Source organism: Pseudophryne corroboree, chromosome 12 (genome assembly GCF_028390025.1).
Source record: "Pseudophryne corroboree isolate aPseCor3 chromosome 12, aPseCor3.hap2, whole genome shotgun sequence".
NCBI lineage: Eukaryota > Metazoa > Chordata > Amphibia > Anura > Myobatrachidae > Pseudophryne > Pseudophryne corroboree.
Window position 1 is genome coordinate 134961853 of NC_086455.1, and position 25096 is coordinate 134986948.

Consider the following 25096-nt stretch of genomic DNA (forward strand, 5'->3'; position numbering starts at 1 on the left):
CCCCCTCCTCACAGATTATCAATTCGTCCCCACTGGAATCCACCATCTCAGCTCCCTGTGTACTTTGTGGAGGCAATTGCTGCTGGTCAATGTCTCCGCGGAGGAATTGATTATAATTCATTTTAATGAACATCATCTTCTCCACATTTTCTGGATGTAACCTCGTACGCCGATTGCTGACAAGGTGAGCGGCGGCACTAAACACTCTTTCGGAGTACACACTTGTGGGAGGGCAACTTAGGTAGAATAAAGCCAGTTTGTGCAAGGGCCTCCAAATTGCCTCTTTTTCCTGCCAGTATAAGTACGGACTGTGTGACGTGCCTACTTGGATGCGGTCACTCATATAATCCTCCACCATTCTTTCAATGGGGAGAGAATCATATGCAGTGACAGTAGACAACATGTCCGTAATCGTTGTCAGGTCCTTCAGTCCGGACCAGATGTCAGCATCAGCAGTCGCTCCAGACTGCCCTGCATCACCGCCAGCGGGTGGGCTCGGAATTCTGAGCCTTTTCCTTGCACCCCCAGTTGCGGGAGAATGTGAAGGAGGAGATGTTGACAGGTCGCGTTCCGCTTGACTTGACAATTTTCTCACCAGCAGGTCTTTCAACCCCAGCAGACTTGTGTCTGCCGGAAAGAGAGATCCAAGGTAGGCTTTAAATCTAGGATCGAGCACGGTGGCCAAAATGTAGTGCTCTGATTTCAACAGATTGACCACCCGTGAATCCTTGTTAAGCGAATTAAGGGCTCCATCCACAAGTCCCACATGCCTAGCGGAATCGCTCCGTGTTAGCTCCTCCTTCAATGTCTCCAGCTTCTTCTGCAAAAGCCTGATGAGGGGAATGACCTGACTCAGGCTGGCAGTGTCTGAACTGACTTCACGTGTGGCAACTTCAAAGGGCATCAGAACCTTGCACAACGTTGAAATCATTCTCCACTGCGCTTGAGACAGGTGCATTCCACCTCCTATATCGTGCTCAATTGTATAGGCTTGAATGGCCTTTTGCTGCTCCTCCAACCTCTGAAGCATATAGAGGGTTGAATTCCACCTCGTTACCACTTCTTGCTTCAGATGATGGCAGGGCAGGTTCAGTAGTTTTTGGTGGTGCTCCAGTCTTCTGTACGTGGTGCCTGTACGCCGAAAGTGTCCCGCAATTCTTCTGGCCACCGACAGCATCTCTTGCACGCCCCTGTCGTTTTTTAAAAAATTTTGCACCACCAAATTCAAGGTATGTGCAAAACATGGGACGTGCTGGAATTTGCCCATATTTAATGCACACACAATATTGCTGGCGTTGTCCGATGCCACAAATCCACAGGAGAGTCCAATTGGGGTAAGCCATTCCGCGATGATCTTCCTCAGTTGCCGTAAGAGGTTTTCAGCTGTGTGCGTATTCTGGAAAGCGGTGATACAAAGCGTAGCCTGCCTAGGAAAGAGTTGGCGTTTGCGAGATGCTGCTACTGGTGCCGCCGCTGCTGTTCTTGCGGCGGGAGTCCATACATCTACCCAGTGGGCTGTCACAGTCATATAGTCCTGACCCTGCCCTGCTCCACTTGTCCACATGTCCGTGGTTAAGTGGACATTGGGTACAACTGCATTTTTTAGGACACTGGTGAGTCTTTTTCTGACGTCCGTGTACATTCTCGGTATCGCCTGCCTAGAGAAGTGGAACCTAGATGGTATTTGGTAACGGGGGCACACTGCCTCAATAAATTGTCTAGTTCCCTGTGAACTAACGGCGGATACCGGACGCACGTCTAACACCAACATAGTTGTCAAGGCCTCAGTTATCCGCTTTGCAGCAGGATGACTGCTGTGATATTTCATCTTCCTCGCAAAGGACTGTTGAACAGTCAATTGCTTACTGGAAGTAGTACAAGTGGGCTTACGACTTCCCCTCTGGGATGACCATCGACTCCCAGCAGCAACAACAGCAGCGCCAGCAGCAGTAGGCGTTACACGCAAGGATGCATCGGAGGAATCCCAGGCAGGAGAGGACTCGTCAGAATTGCCAGTGACATGGCCTGCAGGACTATTGGCATTCCTGGGGAAGGAGGAAATTGACACTGAGGGAGTTGGTGGGGTGGTTTGCGTGAGCTTGGTTACAAGAGGAAGGGATTTACTGGTCAGTGGACTGCTTCCGCTGTCGCCCAAAGTTTTTGAACTTGTCACTGACTTATTATGAATGCGCTGCAGGTGACGTATAAGGGAGGATGTTCCGAGGTGGTTAACGTCCTTACCCCTACTTATTACAGCTTGACAAAGGCAACACACGGCTTGACACCTGTTGTCCGCATTTCTGTTGAAATACTTCCACACCGAAGAGCTGATTTTTTTGGTATTTTCACCAGGCATGTCAGTGGCCATATTCCTCCCACGGACAACAGGTGTCTCCCCGGGTGCCTGACTTAAACAAACCACCTCACCATCAGAATCCTCCTGGTCAATTTCCTCCCCAGCGCCAGCAACACCCATATCCTCCTCATCCTGGTGTACTTCAACACTGACATCTTCAATCTGACTATCAGGAACTGGACTGCGGGTGCTCCTTCCAGCACTTGCAGGGGGCGTGCAAATGGTGGAAGGCGCATGCTCTTCACGTCCAGTGTTGGGAAGGTCAGGCATCGCAACCGACACAATTGGACTCTCCTTGTGGATTTGGGATTTCGAAGAACGCACAGTTCTTTGCGGTGCTTTTGCCAGCTTGAGTCTTTTCATTTTTCTAGCGAGAGGCTGAGTGCCTCCATCCTCATGTGAAGCTGAACCACTAGCCATGAACATAGGCCAGGGCCTCAGCCGTTCCTTGCCACTCCGTGTGGTAAATGGCATATTGGCAAGTTTACGTTTCTCCTCCGACAATTTTATTTTAGGTTTTGGAGTCCTTTTTTTACTGATATTTGGTGTTTTGGATTTGACATGCTCTGTACTATGACATTGGGCATCGGCCTTGGCAGACGACGTTGCTGGCATTTCATCGTCTCGGCCATGACTAGTGGCAGCAGCTTCAGCACGAGGTGGAAGTGGATCTTGATCTTTCCCTAATTTTGGAACCTCAACATTTTTGTTCTCCATATTTTAATAGGCACAACTAAAAGGCACCTCAGGTAAACAATGGAGATGGATGGATACTAGTATACAATTATGGATGGACTGCCGAGTGCCGACACAGAGGTAGCTACAGCCGTGGACTATTGTACTGTACGGTGTCTGCTGCTAATATAGACTGGATGATAATGAGATGTAGTATGTATGTATAAAGAAGAAAGAAAAAAAAACCACGGGTAGGTGGTATACAATTATGGATGGACTGCCGAGTGCCGACACAGAGGTAGCTACAGCCGTGGACTACCGTACTGTGTCTGCTGCTAATATAGACTGGTTGATAATGAGATGTAGTATGTATAAAGAAGAAAGAAAAAAAAAACCACGGGTAGGTGGTATACAATTATGGACGGACTGCCGAGTGCCGACACAGAGGTAGCTACAGCCGTGGACTACCGTACTGTACTGTGTCTGCTGCTAATATAGACTGGATGATAATGAGATGTAGTATGTATAAAGAAGAAAGAAAAAAAAACGACGGGTAGGTGGTATACAATTATGGACGGACTGCCGAGTGCCGACACAGAGGTAGCTACAGCCGTGGACTACCGTACTGTACTGTGTCTGCTGCTAATATAGACTGGATGATAATGAGATGTAGTATGTATAAAGAAGAAAGAAAAAAAAACCACGGGTAGGTGGTATACAATTATGGATGGACTGCCGAGTGCCGACACAGAGGTAGCTACAGCCGTGGACTACCGTACTGTACTGTGTCTGCTGCTAATATAGACTGGATGATAATGAGATGTAGTATGTATAAAGAAGAAAGAAAAAAAAACCACGGGTAGGTGGTATACAATTATGGACGGACTGCCGAGTGCCGACACAGAGGTAGCTACAGCCGTGGACTACCGTACTGTACTGTGTCTGCTGCTAATATAGACTGGATGATAATGAGATGTAGTATGTATAAAGAAGAAAGAAAAAAAAACCACGGGTAGGTGGTATACAATTATGGACGGACTGCCGAGTGCCGACACAGAGGTAGCTACAGCCGTGGACTATTGTACTGTACTGTGTCTGCTGCTAATATAGACTGGATGATAATGAGATGTAGTATGTATAAAGAAGAAAGAAAAAAAAACCACGGGTAGGTGGTATACAATTATGGATGGACTGCCGAGTGCCGACACAGAGGTAGCTACAGCCGTGGACTACCGTACTGTACTGTGTCTGCTGCTAATATAGACTGGATGATAATGAGATGTAGTATGTATAAAGAAGAAAGAAAAAAAAAACCACGGGTAGGTGGTATACAATTATGGACGGACTGCCGAGTGCCGACACAGAGGTAGCTACAGCCGTGGACTACCGTACTGTACTGTGTCTGCTGCTAATATAGACTGGATGATAATGAGATGTAGTATGTATAAAGAAGAAAGAAAAAAAAACCACGGGTAGGTGGTATACAATTATGGATGGACTGCCGAGTGCCGACACAGAGGTAGCTACAGCCGTGGACTACCGTACTGTGTCTGCTGCTAATATAGACTGGTTGATAATGAGATGTAGTATGTATAAAGAAGAAAGAAAGAAAAAACCACGGGTAGGTGGTATACAATTATGGACGGACTGCCGAGTGCCGACACAGAGGTAGCTACAGCCGTGGACTACCGTACTGTACTGTGTCTGCTGCTAATATAGACTGGATGATAATGAGATGTAGTATGTATAAAGGAAAAAAAAAACACGGGTAGGTGGTATACAATTATGGACGGACTGCCGAGTGCCGACACAGAGGTAGCTACAGCCGTGGACTACCGTACTGTGTCTGCTGCTAATATAGACTGGTTGATAATGAGATGTAGTATGTATAAAGAAGAAAGAAAAAAAAAACCACGGGTAGGTGGTATACAATTATGGACGGACTGCCGAGTGCCGACACAGAGGTAGCTACAGCCGTGGACTACCGTACTGTACTGTGTCTGCTGCTAATATAGACTGGATGATAATGAGATGTAGTATGTATAAAGAAGAAAGAAAAAAAAAACCACGGGTAGGTGGTATACAATTATGGATGGACTGCCGAGTGCCGACACAGAGGTAGCTACAGCCGTGAACTACCGTACTGTGTCTGCTGCGACTGGATGATAAATAATGATATAAAAAATATATATATCACTACTGCAGCCGGACAGGTATATATTATATAATGACGGACCTGCTGGACACTGTCTGTCAGCAGAATGAGTTTTTTATTTTATAGAATAAAAAAACACCACACAAGTCACACGACGTGTGTTTAACTTTTACAGGCAGACATTCACAATACAATATAGTATACTATATACTGGTGGTCAGGTCACTGGTCAGTCACACTGGCAGTGGCACTCCTGCAGAAAAAAAGTGTGCACTGTTTAATTTTTTAATATGTACTCCTGGCTCCTGCTATAACCTAACTGCTCCCCAGTCTCCCCCACAATTAAGCTGTGTGAGCACAGTCAGATATTATACATAGATGATGCAGCAGCACACTGGGCTGAGCACAGATATGGTATGTGACTGAGTCACTGTGTATCGTTTTTTCAGGCAGAGAACGGATTATATTAAATAATATAAAACTGCACTGGTGGTCACTGGTCAGTCACTAGTATAACTAACTAATACTATCAGCAAAATTCTGCACTCTCTGTCTGAGTACTCCTCCTAAGCTCCAGTAAATGAAGTGTCACTGTCTCACTCTCACTCTCCTATCTATTTCTTCTCTAAACGGAGAGGACGCCAGCCACGTCCTCTCACTATCAATCTCAATGCACGTGTAAAATGGCGGCGACGCGCGGCTCCTTATATAGAATCCGAGTCTCGCGATAGAATCCGAGCCTCGCGAGAATCCGACAGCGTCATGATGACGTTCGGGCGCGCTCGGGTTAACCGAGCAAGGCGGGAAGATCCGAGTCGCTCGGATCCGTGTAAAAAAAGCTGAAGTTCGGGCGGGTTCGGATTCCGAGGGACCGAACCCGCTCATCTCTAGGGTGCACCCCTGGTAGCTGCCAGGGTCGGCTTCCCTGGTCACTTGACCTGGGTTATTTTTCAAGGACCCTTTTACACCAAGCTGTGACCTGGATAGACCCAGCAATAACCTGTGTCAAAAGCTCGGTGTAAAAGGGGTATAAATCTTTCCCCCCCTACAGACACACACTTTTTCACACACTCTTTAAAAACTTACAAGACTCATTCATGCCGCACTTTTCAAGCTGCAATTAAACCCCTATACAAGTAGTGTTGAGTGTTTCTTAAACTGAAGATAGCACTAGTAAAAAGCACTCCTCTGATATCAACATTAACACACAGAATCTTCACCAGAGAAAGGCTGCACGGACGGACTGTATTATGGCAAGTAACTTCTGGAACAAACCATGTTGCAATGTAAGGGGAGCAAATACATTTATAATTTCTGTGCAGGGTAAATACCTGCTGCTTTTGCATGTAGCCCACAAAATGTGAGACAGTGTATTTTTACACTGAAATTTAGATTTCGGTTTGGGCATACACCACCCAAATCTAAATCTCTCTGCACAGGTTACATTTGCTCCACCTGCAGTGTGGCATGGTTTTTCCTAGGCGCTCAATTATAGTACTTGTTGGTTTTTTTTAGCTTTACTTCCAAATCAGAATCAGGCTCACTGTTCCTCTGATCCGACTCAAATACATGATCATATAAATAGCAGCGTTTATTCTTTAAAATAGTATGCAAACCCACTGAAGCATTTTAAAGAATATGGTGCATATACAAAAGGGACTATACCGCCGATGAAGCGTCCGGTGATATTTCCTGATGTTTCATCAATTGTTTTTTCACCCGGATAAAACATCTTTTTCACCCGAAAACACGCAGGTTCTGCAAAATTTGTGTGTTTTCGGTAGAAGCAGCCAGTGTTTCGGGTGAAAACTGAGTTGTTTTCAGGGGTTTTGCTTCGCCTGCAGGAGGCAGGATAAAAAAATCCCAGAAAAGCTGCAGTACGCGCCAGATTATTGGGGCTAATTTAATAGCCCTCCGGCAATAATTTTACACACAAGCAGTGAGTGAGGGTAATTGAAAATCCCCCCAAGTGCTATAAACACAAAGAAACCAAATTCATGTTAACTTAATTCCTTGCACTTTGGGAGTCATTCCGAGTTGATCGCTAGCAGATTTCGGTCGCTGCGCAGCGATCAGGCAAAAAAAACGGCACTACTGCGCATGCGGCGCAATGCGCACGCGCGTCGTACTATTACAACGAATGATGTAGTTTCACACAGGGTCTAGCGAAGCTTTTCAGTCGCACTGGTGGCCGCAGAGTGATTGACAGGAAGAGGGCGTTTCTGGGTGTTAACTGACCGTTTTCAGGGAGTGTTCGGAAAAACGCAGGCGTGCCAGAATAAACGCAGGCGTGGCTGGGCGAACGCAGGGCATGTTTGTGACGTCAAAACAGTCTGAAGTGATCGCAAGTGCTGAGTAGGTCTGAAGCTACTCTGAAACTGCACAAAATTATTTTGTAGCCGCTCTGCGATCCTTTCGTTCGCACTTCTGCTAAGCTAAAATACACTCCCAGTGGGCGGCGGCATAACGTTTGCACGGCTGCTAAAAACTGCTAGCGAGCGAACAACTCGGAATGACCCCCTTTGCTGGTAAGACAGCAGCTATACTCTGCTGTGAGTCAGGACAGTGTTATGCACAACCATGCACCCCTTATTTGGGGGTGAGAATTAGAATGGGGGCTGAAACAAGGACTTGGAGCATTCGGCTATAAATGTCACTCTAATCAGCAAATGATTAGGTGAAATATGAGCAGAACTGTAGGTGTGTGCATTGCATACATGGGCACCTAAGCCAATGAAAAAATGGGTAGATTCCGAGAACTTATATTAACCACAATGAAACGGCATATATTGCATGATAAAATACATATAACACATTGTTCAGCACAAACTCTTTTCACCTTGATATGAAGATAATAAAAACCTATACATGTTAGAGCTCATACACGGGCATTAAACGCCTGGTAAATTCTTGTACTTCGACCTCACATTTAACCCAGCAATCAAAGCGTCTTCCCAAGGCCTCCTTGCAGCATTACGGCCTCTGTACTGAACATTAACACTGCAGGAGACATTGAGATAGCTGCCGTGTGAGCATTTCTTAAATGCAGAAGTCTATTCCCTTATATTATTTGTTGTGTTATCAGTGTTACAGCACATTTACCAGCCTGTAATGAGGGAGAACGCTAACCACACAAAAGAGCCCGCACGGTATAAGCTGCAGTACATGGCATCTCTAGAGAGGCAAAGACACAGGCTGGGTGCAACACAGAGAAATACAGCTTCTCCTGCCACTTGTGCTTTTAGGAGCCATATAATTGGGACAGATACCATCTACACATTGCTGAGCAAGCACTGAAAGGAAAGGCATTCATCATTTTAATTGCATTGTGTTTAATTATTATTACCAATCCGTGCAGGAGTTGAAGTAGAAATTATTAAAATGCTGAGAAATGTGGGAAGGCTATTATTGGAAGTTTGTGCTCTGGGCGCCTTGCTGCCTACAGCTCGGTAACCGTCCTCCTCCATCCAGTGTGTGGTGACTCTATTCCTTTCTCAGTGCCACGCACCCTGTATCCCAGGAGCCATCTGTGCAGCAGGGAACAGCAATGACTTCAAATTCTAGGAACCAGTCTCAACTTTTCATGATATTGGGTAAAATACAGCTCACACGTATGAGATTACAGCCTTTGCAATACCAAGCCAACGTCCAAACCTTTGTCCCCTCATCATTCACCTCTCCTCAAAATTTTACTATCACACAGTCCCCTTCATTACTATCACCATCCTGTTATCACCCTGACCTCATCATCTCCTCTTATGCATTATAATCATAGGGATAAAACCCTCATCCACACTGACCACCCCCTGCATCTTACATCATCGTTAACCCATACTTGCCTACCCTCCCGGATTGGCCGGGAGGCTCCCAAAATCGGGTAACCCTCCCGGCCCCCCGGAAGAGCAGGCATGTCTCCCGATTTCAGGGGTAACCCCATGCTCGGCCGCCCACTTAGCGAGTAAAGTGGGCGGTCCGGGCAGGCGATGATGCGATTCTTGTTGAATCACGTCATCATAGCCACGCCCCCTGCTGTATAATGCCGGTAATAGCATTACACAGCGGGGGGCGTGGCTTACATGATGCGATCCAGCAGCCACGCCCCCATTCCGGCTCCGTCACACCCTCGTTCCGCCTCTGGCTCGTCCCCCTCTACACATCACTTCACTGCCCGCCCCCCTGCTGAGCTGACCTGGCTGCTCTCCCCTGGAGAGAGCAGCCCAAAAGTCGGCAAGTATGCAACCCCAGCATCAATCACATTTACCCCTATCCTGAGCACATCTGTTTGATTACAGACGAACTGACCAATGATTAGTTGTTCCCTTAGCAAGTGTATAATTTGGCAGTTTGCTCGGCCATGCATACAGTATTACAGGCGCCACGGTGACCCGGAGATTGTCAGCTTCTGATCTATATTAAACAAATTGATATTGCTGCTTCAACTTTATAAATAAACTAAAGGGACTGCACTAAAGAATCAATTATTGGGTGGACATATATTATGAGGCCTGTAAAGTTGTCAATAAGTTTTGCATAGAGCTCTAGAAAAAAATAATAGCTGAAAGCGAATGTCCGGTACATAAGTATTCCGTATCTCATAATCACTATACTACAGTACAAACAAATGGAGCATAACCACAAACAGCATTATAGCTATGTATCCATTCTCTGTAAAATGTATTTATTATATCTCTATAATGTTACAAAACATGTTCTGGATACCCCAAATTTAGGGAATGCAGTGGTTCTCAAACTCGGTCCTCAGGACCCCACACAGTTCACGTTTTCCATGTCACCCAGCAGGTGCCCTGTGTATCACCAACTGTCACATTTTAAAAATCTACAGGTGACCTGCAAAACATGAACCGTGTGGGGTCCTGAGGACCGAGTTTGAGAACCTGTGGAATAATGCATTAATTTTAGGCAGTAGAATAGCTGTATCTAGTAATAGAATATTTAATAAAAAATTTTTTTTGAACGTGACAAAAGTTTGGACACTTTAAAACCAATGCTTTTTTTTTTATGTCTTTGCCATTTCCGCTTACAGAGCAATAGTAGCGCAGCCTGAGTATGGGATCCAATCTGACCACGCATGTGCAGCTGGACCAAATACAGCCTAATTGTTCCGCCGCTGGACGCAAAGACTGGCTAATCAGTCACGCCGGACAACCATTGTTACCAATCAGATCACCTTTAGGACTGCTTTGTGTTTTGACTTTTTGGGGCCATATCAAGCTATTCAGGAACAATATTGTCAAATACCACAAAACGGATGCTGAAATTGCCTTATGTGCATAAGAAGCCCCAGCATTCCCAATCGCCACTGAGATCTTTCTACATCCCACTTTCTAGTAGTCTATGGACATTACAAATGTTCCGTGTTGGAATATATAACCGATACTTGTATATTCACTATACACAGGCAACGTTCTCCATTTAAAGTTACAGCCTTGTATTTATATATGGTCAGAGATCTAATCAGGGTCTCCAAATATCCTTATATTTTGCAGTCAGAGATACAACATGTCCACATAACATGTAAAATTTTGAATTAGAAATTATTTCACCCCTTGGGTGGTATTCAATTGTTATATCGCGCCCGATCTCCCATCTAAAGTGACGGGAGACCGCGGGTCGATATTTAGTTGATTGTTTTTATCATGCCCACAGAGGTTGGTTATGCCGCCTGAAGCAGCTATACCCAACTAAACTAATGGGCGCAACACAAAAAGTCCTGTTTCGGCGCTTATTTAAGCCTGAAACCCCCGGGCGTAGTGAGTTGAAATGATCTTTGCATGCCCGGCAGCAGAATCAACTAATTAGCTGCCGACAGGCATGCACGGGGTCCGAGACAATGACACAACTGAATACAACCCCTTGTCTCTTTTGGTCCTGATGATTTTAGTAGGACGCAATTTATTCCCCAAAACAGTTTTTTTGTAGTAGAGACTAATAGCGTTAAGAAACACTTATTAAAGTATATAACTCCTAGCAGTGTATCACTTTGGTGTGTTACAGTGGGTATTCATCATAGTCTGACCTCATATAAACAGAATGAATTCTAACTTGTTCACATTAGAGCTGTATAAAGGACCAAGTACTCGTCATTGAATGGGGGTTGGTTGCTTGTAACTGGTGATTACCTATACAACCAAACCAGGACCCCCCAGAACTTTGCAGATCAATAAACTGGTGTACTGTACAAGTCCTTTGTGTGGGGACTGCACATACAGATACTCCTCACTTAACAACTTATCTGTTTAACAACCGCTCGGTCTTAAGACCAGCTCTATGACCAGCTGAACACGGCACTTTAATCATTTTTAAAATTTTCGCTGATTGTAATTTCATGTTCTGTAATACTGAACATTATGTAAGACTTATGCAAAGTAAAACAAAGTCATGAAGTTGAAATTTCATTTAGACCTTTTGTTTATTCTGATTAAATGAAAACAATTACCTTTATTAAGTATGGGCTCCTCGCTTAACAACTAATTTGTTTAACGGCCTAGTCGTAGAAACGGAACTCGGTCATTAAATGAGGACCATCTGTACTGGTGGCTGTGGTGTAACAGAAACAAAGAACATTTAAAATGTATTAACCAAAACCAATGGCCAGAGGTTTAAGAACAGCTCTAGCGCTGGTGAGGGACCCTATTTTGCATGCCCAAATCTCCTAAGCATACTTGCCGACTTTTTGGCTGCGTTCTGTGGGAGAGAGCAGAAAGGTCAGTAGAGCGGGGGGGGGGGGGGGGGGGAGAGAGGCGTGGCACAACTAATGAGGGAGATAGCAGGCAGCGTAAAGAAAGAGGTGGGGCTAAGATGAAGCAATACACTCTGGAAGTATGCTGCAGTAGGCGGCCACCGGGATCTTGTTCACTTTTCTGGATGTACAGGAGAGCCACCTGAGATTCAGGAGTCTCCTGGATGATACCGGGAGATTCTTGGGTGGCCCCTGCTGACTTGCCTAGGGCTGGTTGGTGCTATGAACTGGCAACCCAGCTTTCCTACTATAGTGCTTATAGCGTCAATTTAATTTTTCCACCTTTAATTATTTTTATTATATTTAAACAAGGTCTATGCTGATGATCAACATAATCAGTAAGGATCTTGCAGCAGCGTAGTGGAGAAGCCTCCTAAGAGAAGTAAGGTGCGTGACCTTGGTCAAAGCCAGATCCCCTCTTCGCTTACCCATTCTGCCTTTCTACACAGAAATACATTCCATCCATGCCGATATGTACTTGCATCCACCTGGTACAAGTGACCCAACACCATCACACCTGCCCCCCCTCGCCCACCACCACCACCTTACCATCTCTGCAGCTCTGGTCTCTGCCCCTCAAAGAATTGTTGTACTAATTTCAAAAACAGCTCTGATTTCTCAAAAAGATAACATCGTAAAAATGACCTAGGCACTGATTTTATTTTATTTTTTCACTGTTTTTTAAAAGATCAAATGCTAGGTAATGAAATTCTGTGTAAAGAAGATTAAATCTCTATACATGAAAACAGAATACAGAGCTGGGAAATACACACAAAAATAAAATAAAGACAACTGGAAACGTATCTTGTCACAATGACTTATGTAATAGCAAAGCAGTTGTGTTTTTACTGAATACAATTGCATTCGTTATTGTATTGATCAAAGCCAAAATGAAAAATATTTTTGGAAAAACAAAAACAACAACTAAAATAATACTATATAGTACAACAAGAAATATCTTAATAGACATCACATTTACGGTCAGTCTATTAACTTTACAATTACTCCACTCAATGAATTTTGCTTTACTGGGTCTGATACAGGCTAATCTGCCTGCCTTGCCCTTGTGCTGGCTGACGCGAGTCGGATAGAAGTAGGTCCAAAGCAATCAGACCGCCTGACGTTGACAAATGGCCAGGCTGCGGCAGACTTGTGGAGAGGGAAGGAGGGAGGGAGCGGAGACACATTCACTTTAATCTCTTTCTTGATTAAATCTAAAGCCGTGCTGTTCTGACATCATGTGATTTGCTCACAAAGCGTCGGCGCGTTACAGCACGCTGGGTATAAAACGTTACATTTCCACTTCCTTTCAAAGTGTGCAGGTGAAGGCAAAATGGACTTGGGTTAAATATTGTAACTAACCTCAAAAAATACAAATTATGGGGGGGGGGGGGGGATCAATGTAAACCTACAGTGCAAATGATGTATTAACTCTTCTTCTTGTCTTAATGGTAAATCATTTAATTACCACAGTCAGAATGTAAACATCAATGTCCAAAAAGCAAAATAAAGAACAAAATAAATGAATAAAAATCCTACTAGTATCTGAAATCCGTACGGATTCCGTTTACATTGCTTCAGTAAGCAAAATCCCATTTCTTGTTAAGGATCTCCAGGATGAATACGACATAATAAGTGTTCACAGCAAACAAATATATCCAAAAGAAAATATAAACAGGATGATGCACTTGGATAGCGTCCACCCCAGGGCAACATTCATACATCTTAAATCTTTTTGCTACAGAAGAATATTTACCTGCCTGTAAAATATAGGCGTCAAGCATAGCGATCCCTATTGATGTACTGTGAAAGCCAGCCAGGTTTTAAGTTTGCATGCCGTGGCGCGCACAATAGACCTTTAAAAGCGAGCTGCATTAAAAACCGGAAAGATGAAACCCACAAAGAATTATTTGCTGCCTTTCTTCTTTATTGTTAGATTACCTATGTGCCTAAAGGCAGGACTCAAAAGGTAAACATAACACCAGGTAATAAAAAACGCAGGCGATGAAACGTTCTCTTCTTCTTTTTTTTTTCCTTCACCAGACTAGGCAAATATTTATGGCATAGTTGACAAACTCATGCCTAGTAAAAGAAGCAGCAGAGAGAGCAATTACCCTGATATTCATGGCTCACTTTGAATATTGCACTGAACATTACTCATAAATCTTTTACGAGAAGATCCCCTGAGCTCACTTAACAGCCAGTTTTAATCATGCAGTTGACATGGAGAAAATAACAAAATGTATTTTTTCAGTGGCAAATTAATTTAAGTTTGAACCTCCTCCTGAAGCGCTGCTCTTTTCATCTCTTCTCCGTTTTATTTATTTTTTTATTATTATTATTAGTAGCAGCAGAGTATTTCCTCCTACCCTCTTCCCGAGCCCAGCGTTACTGTGCGGGGAGGAGGATTCCAGGGCGGAAGGACAAAATAACAACACAAGCAGAGAATTCACAAGCAGAACAAAGGCGTTTAATGCTAAAGATGTTTTATTTCTAGCGACAGGTGGGTAGCGGGGCTGAAGGAGAATGCTCATCTGCGGATAGGTCAGGCAAGGTCATATAATCAGAGATACCCACAGATGGAAAAGGAAACATTGCTTGGAAAGATGATGTAGGTGCAATACATTATGCCACTATGCAATGCAACATGGAGTACAGAGCTCAGATAAATATAATACATATTTGTAAATAGCGAATGTCAGCATTAGCCAGTGAACTGGACATATTTGAGTATAAAAAAATCTGACGGCATTTCTAGGTTGATTGCCATAAACAGGGCAACTGTAAGTCCCTTACGCTATGTGTTTAATACCCCAGCAACATTGCAAATGAGAATGTATCTCACCTGTACGTTCCTAGGTAGCAGGCAAAACTGATAGGGCCATACCGTGATTTTAACACCTGGGTTTTAAAATAATGGTCCTCATTCCGATTTGCTCGCTAGCTGCTTTCGTTCACAGCGCAGCGAATAGGCAAAAAAAATGGCAATTCTGCACATGGGGCGCAGTGTGCACGCGCGTCGTACTTTCACAAAAGCCATTGCAGTTTCACACAAGGTCTACCGACGCTTTTCAGTCGCACTGCTGACCGCAGAGTGATTAACAGGAAGTGGGTGTTTCTGGGTGGTAACAGACCGTTTTCGGGGAGTGTGTGAAAAAACGCAGGCGTGCCAGATAAAAACGCAGGAGTGGCTGGGGAAACGTAGGCGTGGCTGGCCAAACGCAGGAACTAAACAGTCTGAAGTGATCGCTAGCTAGGAGTAGGTCTCGAGCTACTCTAAAACTGCACAAGTTTTTTTTGTAGCAGCGCTGCGATACTTTTGTTCGCACTTCTGCTAAGCTAAGATACACTCCCAGAGGGCGGCGGCTTAGCGTTTGCACTGCTGCTAAAAGCAGCTAGCGAGCGATCAACACGGAATGAGGGCCAATGTCACATGAATTACACAAGATACTCCACAGCCACCAAATGTGCCAAAAAATAAAATGAACGACTCTTCTAGAATGCTGATCCCCCCTGCTAGTAGTGCTAACAGAGAGTGTAACAAAGTACAGGGTTTGGAAAAATCATCACCTTAGACACTATCACAAATATCCCTTTCACATCGCAAAAATAACCCGGTATATTGCCGAGTCGACATGGGTCAGTGTGCAATGTGAAAGGGGCCTTGGAGAATTCCCGTGTCGTCTGACCCGGTAATTCAACCCGAGTAATAAGAAAGGTTATTCCTGGGTTGAATACCTCCTCCCCCGCCTCCGCCACTATGGCAACCGGCCCGGCATATTGCCGGGTTGGGAAGCCAGCGCTGAGGCTCCAATGCCAGATCCCACCCGGGTGGGATCCGGCATTGGAGATGTGAAGGGGGTAAGATACACAGTGCATTCTAGGAATAAACTGAACTTGTTTGTTTTATTTTTGTTTGTTTGTTTTTTTTTTTTTGGGGGGGGGGACCTGATACAAAAGTATTGAATACCGTGTGGATTCAAATACAGTATACTGTATTCTAAACACACTTCACAAAATAAGAATGTAAACTAGCCAAAATAAAAAAGTTAACTCCTGCAAATACAAGCACCCGCCTAACTTTACTTGTTCATTAGAGAACACAGTCTCCTACCTCCCAACTGTCCTGATTTTAGTGGGAGAGTCCTGTTTTTTGGGCACTGTCCCGCTGTCCCACCTGCGGCGCTATAGTGTCCCGCGAGGGGGGGGGGGGGGGGGGGCGTTGAGTGGGAGTTTGGAGGCCCCCTCTCACTTGTAGCTCTGCAGAGCAGCAGTGAAAAGAGGCTGTGTGCGCACAGTGTCTATTCCTGGGAGAGAGGGACTGGGGGCATGGGCAGTCGCTCCCACAGCATGTCCCACAAAGCCACGCCCCCTAACTGTGAGACCCCCCACCCCATTTCTATAGCACATGTGCAGAACTTTAATGTAAGAGTTAGCAAATCATAAGATGCATAGTAACAGATGTATTCACTACATTTTTTATTGTTTTACTAATACATGAAATAGTGAACGGCACTTACATGTAACAAAAACAATCTTAATAATTTTAGCTTTGGATAATAGTGAAGGAAACAGTATGACACAAGTAATGTATATAAATGTTGCAGGACGACCCTATTGTACCTCCTCTTTCATGGAAAAAATAATACCTCTTTCACACCGCACAAATAACCCAATATATTGCCGGGTCAACACGGGTCGATGTGCGGTGTGAAAAGGTAAGTCCCGAATTTCTGGATCACCTGACTCTGTAATTCAACCCGGGAATAAAGTAGGGTTATTACCAGGTCAGGAGCAGTGTGAATGGGTTACCAGGGTCGACGCAATCCGGAACCCGTTCACACTATGGAGGAGGCAGCATGGAGAGGATCTCATCTCCAAACGCCGCCTCCGCTGGCAAAATGACCTGGTAAATTGCCAGGTCGAGTTGCCAATCTGAAAGGGGTCTCAGGCGGGTCGCACCCAGGAAGTACCCGTGTACAATTCCAGGTGCGACCCGCCATTGCGATGTGAAAGCAGTATTAATAAATCTGTGCACTGCCCCAGTGAAAAGAATAAAGTGGGACATTTATTTATTGGGGAAGAATGGAAAATACTCACGTGGAGGTGAATCTTGATCTTGCAGGAATCTCTCCAAAACAATCCGTGCAATAAGGGCTGGAGAAAAGTCCACCTGTAATAGAGAACAGAGACCAAAAGAGTGATATTTGTTATATAATGCTTTCTAAACATGTCTGTAACTGGAATGTTTAATGCCTTTGGCCTAGGTCACAATGTACTTACAATTATACTAATGTGATACATACTTAGGTAACTCTAAATGAATCCTTCCTGGTGAAATACATAATAAAGGACGTTCTCCTTCATCCACCACAACAGGAGTCACCTGGGCAGTTATAGACCATCAATATGTGACAATATATATTGTTTCCCATCATTTACCAGTTTTATACTTCAGAGTCAAATATAGCTAAATTATATTCATTTCTGCCTCCACTATGCTTTGATTTGCTATATACCCTCATTATTACATGCATGAAATCTACAAAAAAGCAAAGATATGTCCTGTTATCACTAAACATCTGGAACCCCCCTTTAAACTTGAATTTCCACTCCCGGCAATCAGGGACAGACAGTGGGATCATAGATGGGACGATATAGGACCTTATTCAGTAAGGATTGCAAATTTGTGAATCACAATCTGTCCGACTATCAAACAACTGCGCATGTGCATTGTTCACATTGCGCACATGCGAGTAACAATAGCGACAGAAAATGTGTACACATTGTGACTGCAATGCAGACGCTATTTGACTGCCATTTTCTGAGTGTGTCTGAAAAAATGCAGGTGTGCCCAGGCGTTTTTGAGGAGGGCCTCTGACGTCAGCGATGACCGCTTCCAGCGTCTTGTGTCGCAAGACTTGTGGATGACCTTGCCTGGCGCAGATAGAAAAAAAAATCTTCAATGTTCCAGGAATTGCGTATAGTTTTGCGATCAGCCCACATATTGCGATGTATTCGCAATTTCTGCAATGGGCGTTTTTTCTCAATTTCTAGGCGGCAACTATTTGATCATGGCAAGTGCTTTTTAGCAGAAATTGCAATCCTTACTGAATAAAGTCCATAGTGCATACAGACTTAATGATATTGTTCAGTGACGTCACCCGGCCCCAACCCTAAACATGCAGTTTTGGACAATATAATGCGCATCGTTAACAATATTGTGCGTACACACTGGACGATATTGCAAACGACATCGCTCAGAAGGGTCAAAATGAGAAATATTGTTTCAATTATCGCCTAGTGCATACCCAGCTTCAGAGGCAGCATATGTGTAAATTACACTTTTCCATAAGATAGTTCCAAACTGCACACAGGCCCCAAACCTATGCACGCATATATCCGAATATACATTTTTGACTTGTGTCCCCTTACGTACAGAGAGGCGGATATGGGCAGACTAAGTACAAGGCATATTCACATAACTGCAGCACAATTACATGTGACCAAATCTGCAATACGCCTATTAGGAGGCACACTGCTTGGAGGTACAAGGGGGCAACAATTATAAAGAAGACTATCAGAAACATTATCTAGCTGCCCCTGATTGGCTGATTACATACCCCACCAGCTTTAGCCCTGCATCGATAAGACAGCAAGCTATGCCCACCTAAGAGCAATACTTCAGTGGTATATCCATTTGGGCAACTAAAAGAAAGAGCATTCCCGTTTCATTTTTAAAGGGGGAAACAAGATATTTGTTCGTATTTGCTTGTAAATGACTGGTATTTAACAACAATTTATATGGAAATGGATCTTTCACAATCTATATAATAATCAAGAATGGCACATCCTTAGGCAGTCGTGCACATCCCTTCCACAGAGCTCACTGACAGAGAGTGGACAGAGCATTAGAGGGGAACCCTGCGCCAACACAGGTATTACAGAGAGCAAAACGGGGGAACGGAGGCGGGCTGAGGTGACCCGGCATATGACGGCTACATTTTACTAGTTCTTTATAAACGTCAAGACACTGGGGGTTAATTCAGAGTTGATCGCAGCAGAAAATTTGTTAGCAGTTGGGCAAAACCATGTGCACTGCAGGGGGGGCAGGTATAACATGTGCAGAGAGAGTTAGATTTGGGTGGGGTGTGTTCAAAACTGAAATCTAAATTGCAGTGTAAAAAAAAAAGCAGCCAGTATTTATCCTGCACAGAAGCAAAATAACCCACCTAAATCTAACTCTTTCTGCAAATGTTATATCTGCCCTCCCCTGCAGTGCACATGGTTTTGCCCAATTGCTAACAAATTTGCTGCTGCGATCAACTCTGAATTACACCCTATGTTCTTTGTATAAGTTGCACACATCACATACAATTAAGGCATTGCTAATCAGACTATAGTTTGCATTTTTGAACATCATATAAAAACAAAAAAGAAACTAAATACCAACTCAATATATTAAATTAAGATGATTTAGCAGTGTGTTATGTACTGTAAGGCTGCGTACTTGAGGCATGTACGTTAGCTAGGGCACTTATTCATTTGCATGGGGATAAAACAAAAAACCCTGCAAAACTGCCACAAAACACACAACAACATCACACAATTGTTCATGACGGGGAAATATGATATGCACAAAGCACAGGGGAACTCAGAAGACCCAGCTCTCCAATTACACCAAGTAATCTAATCTAGGTCTTCAAATACTACAGTTGTTCGAAGACACCTTTGTAAGTGTGAGAGCAAAGACAGTGACTTGCTTGAATATCCCTGCATAATGAACACTCTGACAGCTTTCAAGGCTAATAATCACACCGTCCTTTCATCTTGATTTAGAAACTAGGCTTTAGAATCAGTGTTTGCCTTACATACAAGCCCTGCGCTACCTTCTCAGCTACAAGAGCTGTCTGCGTTCTCCAGCACTGAACCAGGAAGAGGACCACAGTTCCAGACAAGAGTATGACCTCATGCCTCTCTTCTCCTTGTAAACTGTTCAGGTATTTATCTAGCCATGCACCAATTTCTCTAAAGCAGGATGTATCACATTTAATAAGTTCTAGTTTTGTCTCCAGGGTTTAGACCAGCGGTTTTCAAAGGGGTCATCAAGTGCCATTAGTAAGCGATACCTTATAGCCATCCTGTCACACACACAAAAAAGTATTTATTGAAACTAATTATACTGTCTGCACCTTATAGAAGAAAAATTGCAGCGAAATTGCGAGTCAGTTGCATTATAAGGTATCCAGATAGATTTCTTACAGAACACGGAGCCCGGTGTGATTTGACATGTGATGAGGCAAATGCATCACTAGGAGTTAGACACACCTGCAGCCTCGCTTTTCATGTGGACACAGATTAAAAACGAGTTTTATGGTAAGAACTTACCTTTGTTAAAACTCTTTCTGCGAGGTACATTGGGCTCCACAAGGATAGACATAGGGGTGTAGAGTAGGATCTTGATCCGAAGCACCAACAGGCTCAAAAGCTTTGACCTTATTCCCAAGATGCATAGCGCCACCTCCTATATCACCCCGCCTCCGTGCACAGGAGCTCAGTTTTGTTAACCAGCCCAATGCAGTAGCAAGTAAAAGAGACTACAACTGCCAGTTGCCACAAACACCACACTCTCCCGACAGGAGAAGTGTCAGCGGCTAATGCAATACCAACCCAAAGAAGCTAAGTGCGTCAGGCTGGGCGCCTTGTGGAGCCCAGTGTACCTCGCAGAAAGAGTTTTAACAAAGGTAAGGGCTTACCATAAAACTCGTTTTCTGCTGCGGGGTACACTGGGCTCCACAAGGATAGACATAGGGGATGTCCTAAAGCAGTTCCTTATGGGAGGGGACGCACTGTAGCGGGCACAAGAACCCTGCATCCAAAGGAAGCATCCTGGGAAGCGGCAATATCGAAGGCATAGAACCTTATGAACGTGTTCACAGAGGACCACGTAGCCACCTTGCACAATTGTTCAAGGTTTAGAGAGAAAACCTGACCTGCACCCATGCCCTGGTGATCTAGTGGGATCGCCTGTACTGAAACAGTGTCCACCGCCAGCGCGCACGGCCCGCCTCCCACCGGCCGCGCCAGATCGCGATACGGTGCGGCTCCCGCTCGCGGGACCCACTTACCTCCTCCCGAAGTGCGGCCACCCGATCCTGGAGAGCCCCAGCCATGTGTGACTAACTTGGAAGAAAACCGGAGCCTCCTGCTGTAGGTACCCGGCAACCAGGGCACGGGAGTGTACAGCGCCGCTGGGGGAGAGATGGAGCTGCAGCAGGCAATGTCTACTGACATCCAGCACAATCTGTGCCTCTGCTGCAGCCCTTGTAGTCTTCTCTTTTCCTCAGAAAAAGCTTTTTCTAGAGCTACTGTGAGCAGCTCTTCCTGTCACATGCTTGCACTGCAAGCACCAACTACAAACTGAGCTCCTGTGCACGGAGGCGGGGTGACATAGGAGGCGGCGCAATGCATCTTGGGAAGAAGGTCAAAGCTTTTGAGCCTGATGGTGCTTCGGATCAAGATCCTACTCTACACCCCTATGTCTATACTTGTGGAGCCCAGTGTACCCCGCAGCAGAAAAGAAAGTAAAGCACTATTCAAAATTAAAATGTATAAAAATTAAAAAAAAGACCACATTGCTCGGATGAATAACCTGTTAAATAACTGGTGTGTTGACACTAAACTTAGGGTGTGTACACACGGTAAGATATTTTCTTTCGATATTGACTATATAGTCAAAATCACAGGAAAAGTTAGTGCAGATCGCAAGGTGAAAGTCACCTTTGCGATCCAAATTTGATCCCGATAAGCGGTCCCGCCAGGTCAGCAACGCACGAAAAGATAGACTCTGCAGGCAAGTCAATCCTTGCTAGATCGGTGTACTGTCTACTCTAGTTCATCTCACATGTCAATGACATCTCACAAAAGCCAAAAATAGGATTTTACTTACGGTAAATCTATTTCTCGTAGTGCGTAGTGGATGCTGGGGACTCCGTAAGGACCATAGGGATAGACGGGCTCCGCAGGAGACATGGGCACTTTAAGAAAGAATTTAGGTTCTGGTGTGCACTGGCTCCTCCCTCTATGCCCCTCCTCCAGACCTCAGTTAAAGAAACTGTGCCCAGAAGAGCTGACAGTACAAGGAAAGGATTTTGGTAATCCAGGGCAAGATTCATACCAGCCACACCAATCACACCGTATAACAAGTGATAACAACCAGTTAACAGTATGACAAACAACAGAGCATCAGGTCAAACCCTGATGCAACTATAACTTAACCCTTATTGAAGCAATAACTATATACAAGTATTGCAGAAGAAGTCCGCACTTGGGACGGGCGCCCAGCATCCACTACGGACTACGAGAAATAGATTTACCGGTAAGTAAAATCCTATTTTCTATAACGGCCGAGTGGATGCAGGGGACTCCGTTAGGACCATGGGGATTATACCAAAGCCCCCAAACGGGCGGGAGAGTGCGGATGACTCTGCAGCACCGATTGAGCAAACAAGAGGTCCTCCTCAGCCAGGGTATCAAACTTGTAGAACCTTGCAAAAGTGTTTGAACCTGACCAAGTAGCCGCTCTGTAAAGTTGTAATGCCGAGACCCCTCGGGCAGCCGCCCAAGAAGAGCCCACCTTCCTAGTGGAATTGGCCTTAACTGATTTTGGCAGCGGCAATCCAGCCGCAGAATGAGCCTGCTGAATCGTGTTACAGATCCAGCGAGCAACGGTTTGCTTTGAAGCAGGAGCACCAAGCTTGTTGGATGCATACAGGATAAACAACGACTCTGTTTTCCTGACCCTAGCCGTTCTGGCTACATAAACCTTCAAAGCCCTGACCACATCAAGCAACTTGGAATCCTCCAAGTCACGAGTAGCCACAGGCACCACAATAGGTTGGTTCATATGAAAAGATGAAACCACTTTCGGCAGAAATTGTGGACGGGTCCGCAATTCTGCTCTATCCATATGGAAAACCAGATAGGGGCTTTTATGTGACAAAGCCGCCAACTCTGACACACGCCTAGCCAAAGCCAAGGCTAATAGCATGACCACCTTCCATGTGAGATATTTCAACTCCACCGTTGTAAGTGGTTCAAACCAGTGGGATTTCAGGAAACTTAACACCACGTTAAGATCCCAAGGTGCCACTGGAGGCACAAAAGGAGGCTGAATATGCAGCACTCCCTTTACAAACGTCTGAACTTCTGGTAGAGAAGCCAACTCCTTTTGAAAGAAAATGGATAGGGCCGAAATCTGGACCTTAATGGAGCCCAATTTGAGGCCCAAATTCACTCCGGACTGTAGGAAGTGAAGGAAACGGCCCAGCTGGAATTCCTCCGTAGGAGCATTCCTGGCCTCACACCAAGAAACATATTTTCGCCATATACGGTGATAATGTTTAGCTGTCACGTCCTTCCTAGCCTTTATCAGCGTAGGAATGACCTCATCCGGAATGCCCTTCTCTGCTAGGATCCGGCGTTCAACCACCATGCCGTCAAACGCAGCCGCGGTAAGTCTTGGAACAGACAGGGCCCCTGTTGCAACAGGTCCTGTCTTAGAGGAAGAGGCCACGGGTCCTCTGTGAGCATTTCTTGCAGATCTGGATACCAAGTCCTTCGTGGCCAATCTGGAACAATGAGGATTGTTCTCACTCCTCTTTTTCTTATTATCCTCAGCACCTTGGGTATGAGAGGAAGAAATACATAGACCGACTGGAACACCCACGGTGTCACCAGGGCGTCCACAGCTACTGCCTGAGGGTGTCTTGACCTGGCGCAATACCTTTGTAGCTTTTTGTTGAGGCGGGATGCCATCATGTCCACCTGTGGCAGTTCCCACCGACCTGTAATCTGTGCGAAGACTTCCTGATGAAGTCCCCAGTCTCCCGGGTGGAGGTCGTGTCTGCTGAGGAAGTCTGCTTCTCAGTTGTCCACTCCAGGGATGAACACTGCTGACAGTGCGCTTACGTGATTCTCCGCCCAGCGAAGAATTCTGGTGGCTTCCGCCATCGCCACTCTGCTCCTTGTGCCGCCTTGTCGGTTTACATGAGCCACTGCGGTGATGTTGTCTGACTGAATCAGAACCGGTTGGTCGCGAAGCAAGTTCTCTGCTTGACGGAGGGCGTTGTATATGGCCCTTAGTTCCAGGATGTTGATGTGAAGGCAAGTCTCGACTTGACCACAGACCTTGGAAATTACTTCCCTGTGTGACTGCTCCCCAACCTCGGAGGCTTGCGTCCGTGGTCACCAGGACCCAGTCCTGAATGCCGAATCTGCGGCCCTCGAGAAGGTGAGCACTCTGCAGCCACCACAGGAGTGACACCCTGGCCCTGGGGGATAGGGTGATTAACCGATGCATCTGAAGATGTGATCCGGGCCACTTGTCCAGTAAGTCCCATTGAAAGGTCCTCGCATGGACCCTGCCGAAGGGAATGGCCTCGTATGATGCCACCATCTTTCCCAGGACTCGAGTGCAGTGATGCACTGACACCTGTTTTGGTTTTAATAGGTTCCTGACCAGGGTCATGAGTTCCTGAGCTTTCTCTATCGGGAGACAAACCCTTTTCTGGTCTGTGTCCAGAATCATGCCCAGGAGAGGCAGACGAGTCGTAGGAACCAACTGCGACTTTGGAATATTTAGAATCCAGCCGTGTTGCCGTAACACTTCCAGAGAAAGTGATACGCTGTTCCGCAACTGCTCTCTTGATCTCGCTTTTATGAGGAGATCGTCCAAGTACGGGATAATTGTGACCCCTTGCTTCCGCAGGAGTACCATCATTTCCGCCATTACCTTGGTAAATATTCTCGGTGCCGTGGAGAGACCAAACGGCAACGTCTGAAATTGGTAATGACAATCCTGTACCACAAATCTGAGGTACGCCTGATGAGGTGGATAAATGGGGACATGAAGGTATGCATCCTTTATGTCCAGAGACACCATAAAATCCCCCCCTTCCAGGCTTGCGATGACCGCTCTCAGCGATTCCATCTTGAACTTGAACCTTTTCAGGTATATGTTCAGGGATTTTAAATTCAATATGGGTCTGACCGAACCGTCCGGTTTCGGGACTACAAACATGGTCGAATAATAACCCCTTCCCTGTTGAAGGAGGGGAACCTTGACCACCACCTGTTGAAGATACAATTT

General features: G+C 45.3%; 1 protein-coding gene across 5 annotated transcripts in view; it reads right to left on the reverse strand.

Moving 5' to 3' along the window:
• Positions 1–25096, reverse strand: part of CDIN1 (CDAN1 interacting nuclease 1) — a 501029-nt gene that overhangs the window by 333912 nt on the left and 142021 nt on the right. For all 5 annotated transcript variants that reach the window (XM_063948054.1, XM_063948052.1, XM_063948053.1 and 2 more), the window contains one exon: positions 17047–17119. In XM_063948054.1, coding sequence (XP_063804124.1) covers positions 17047–17119 — 73 coding nt within the window. The remainder of the gene's footprint in view (positions 1–17046; positions 17120–25096) is intronic.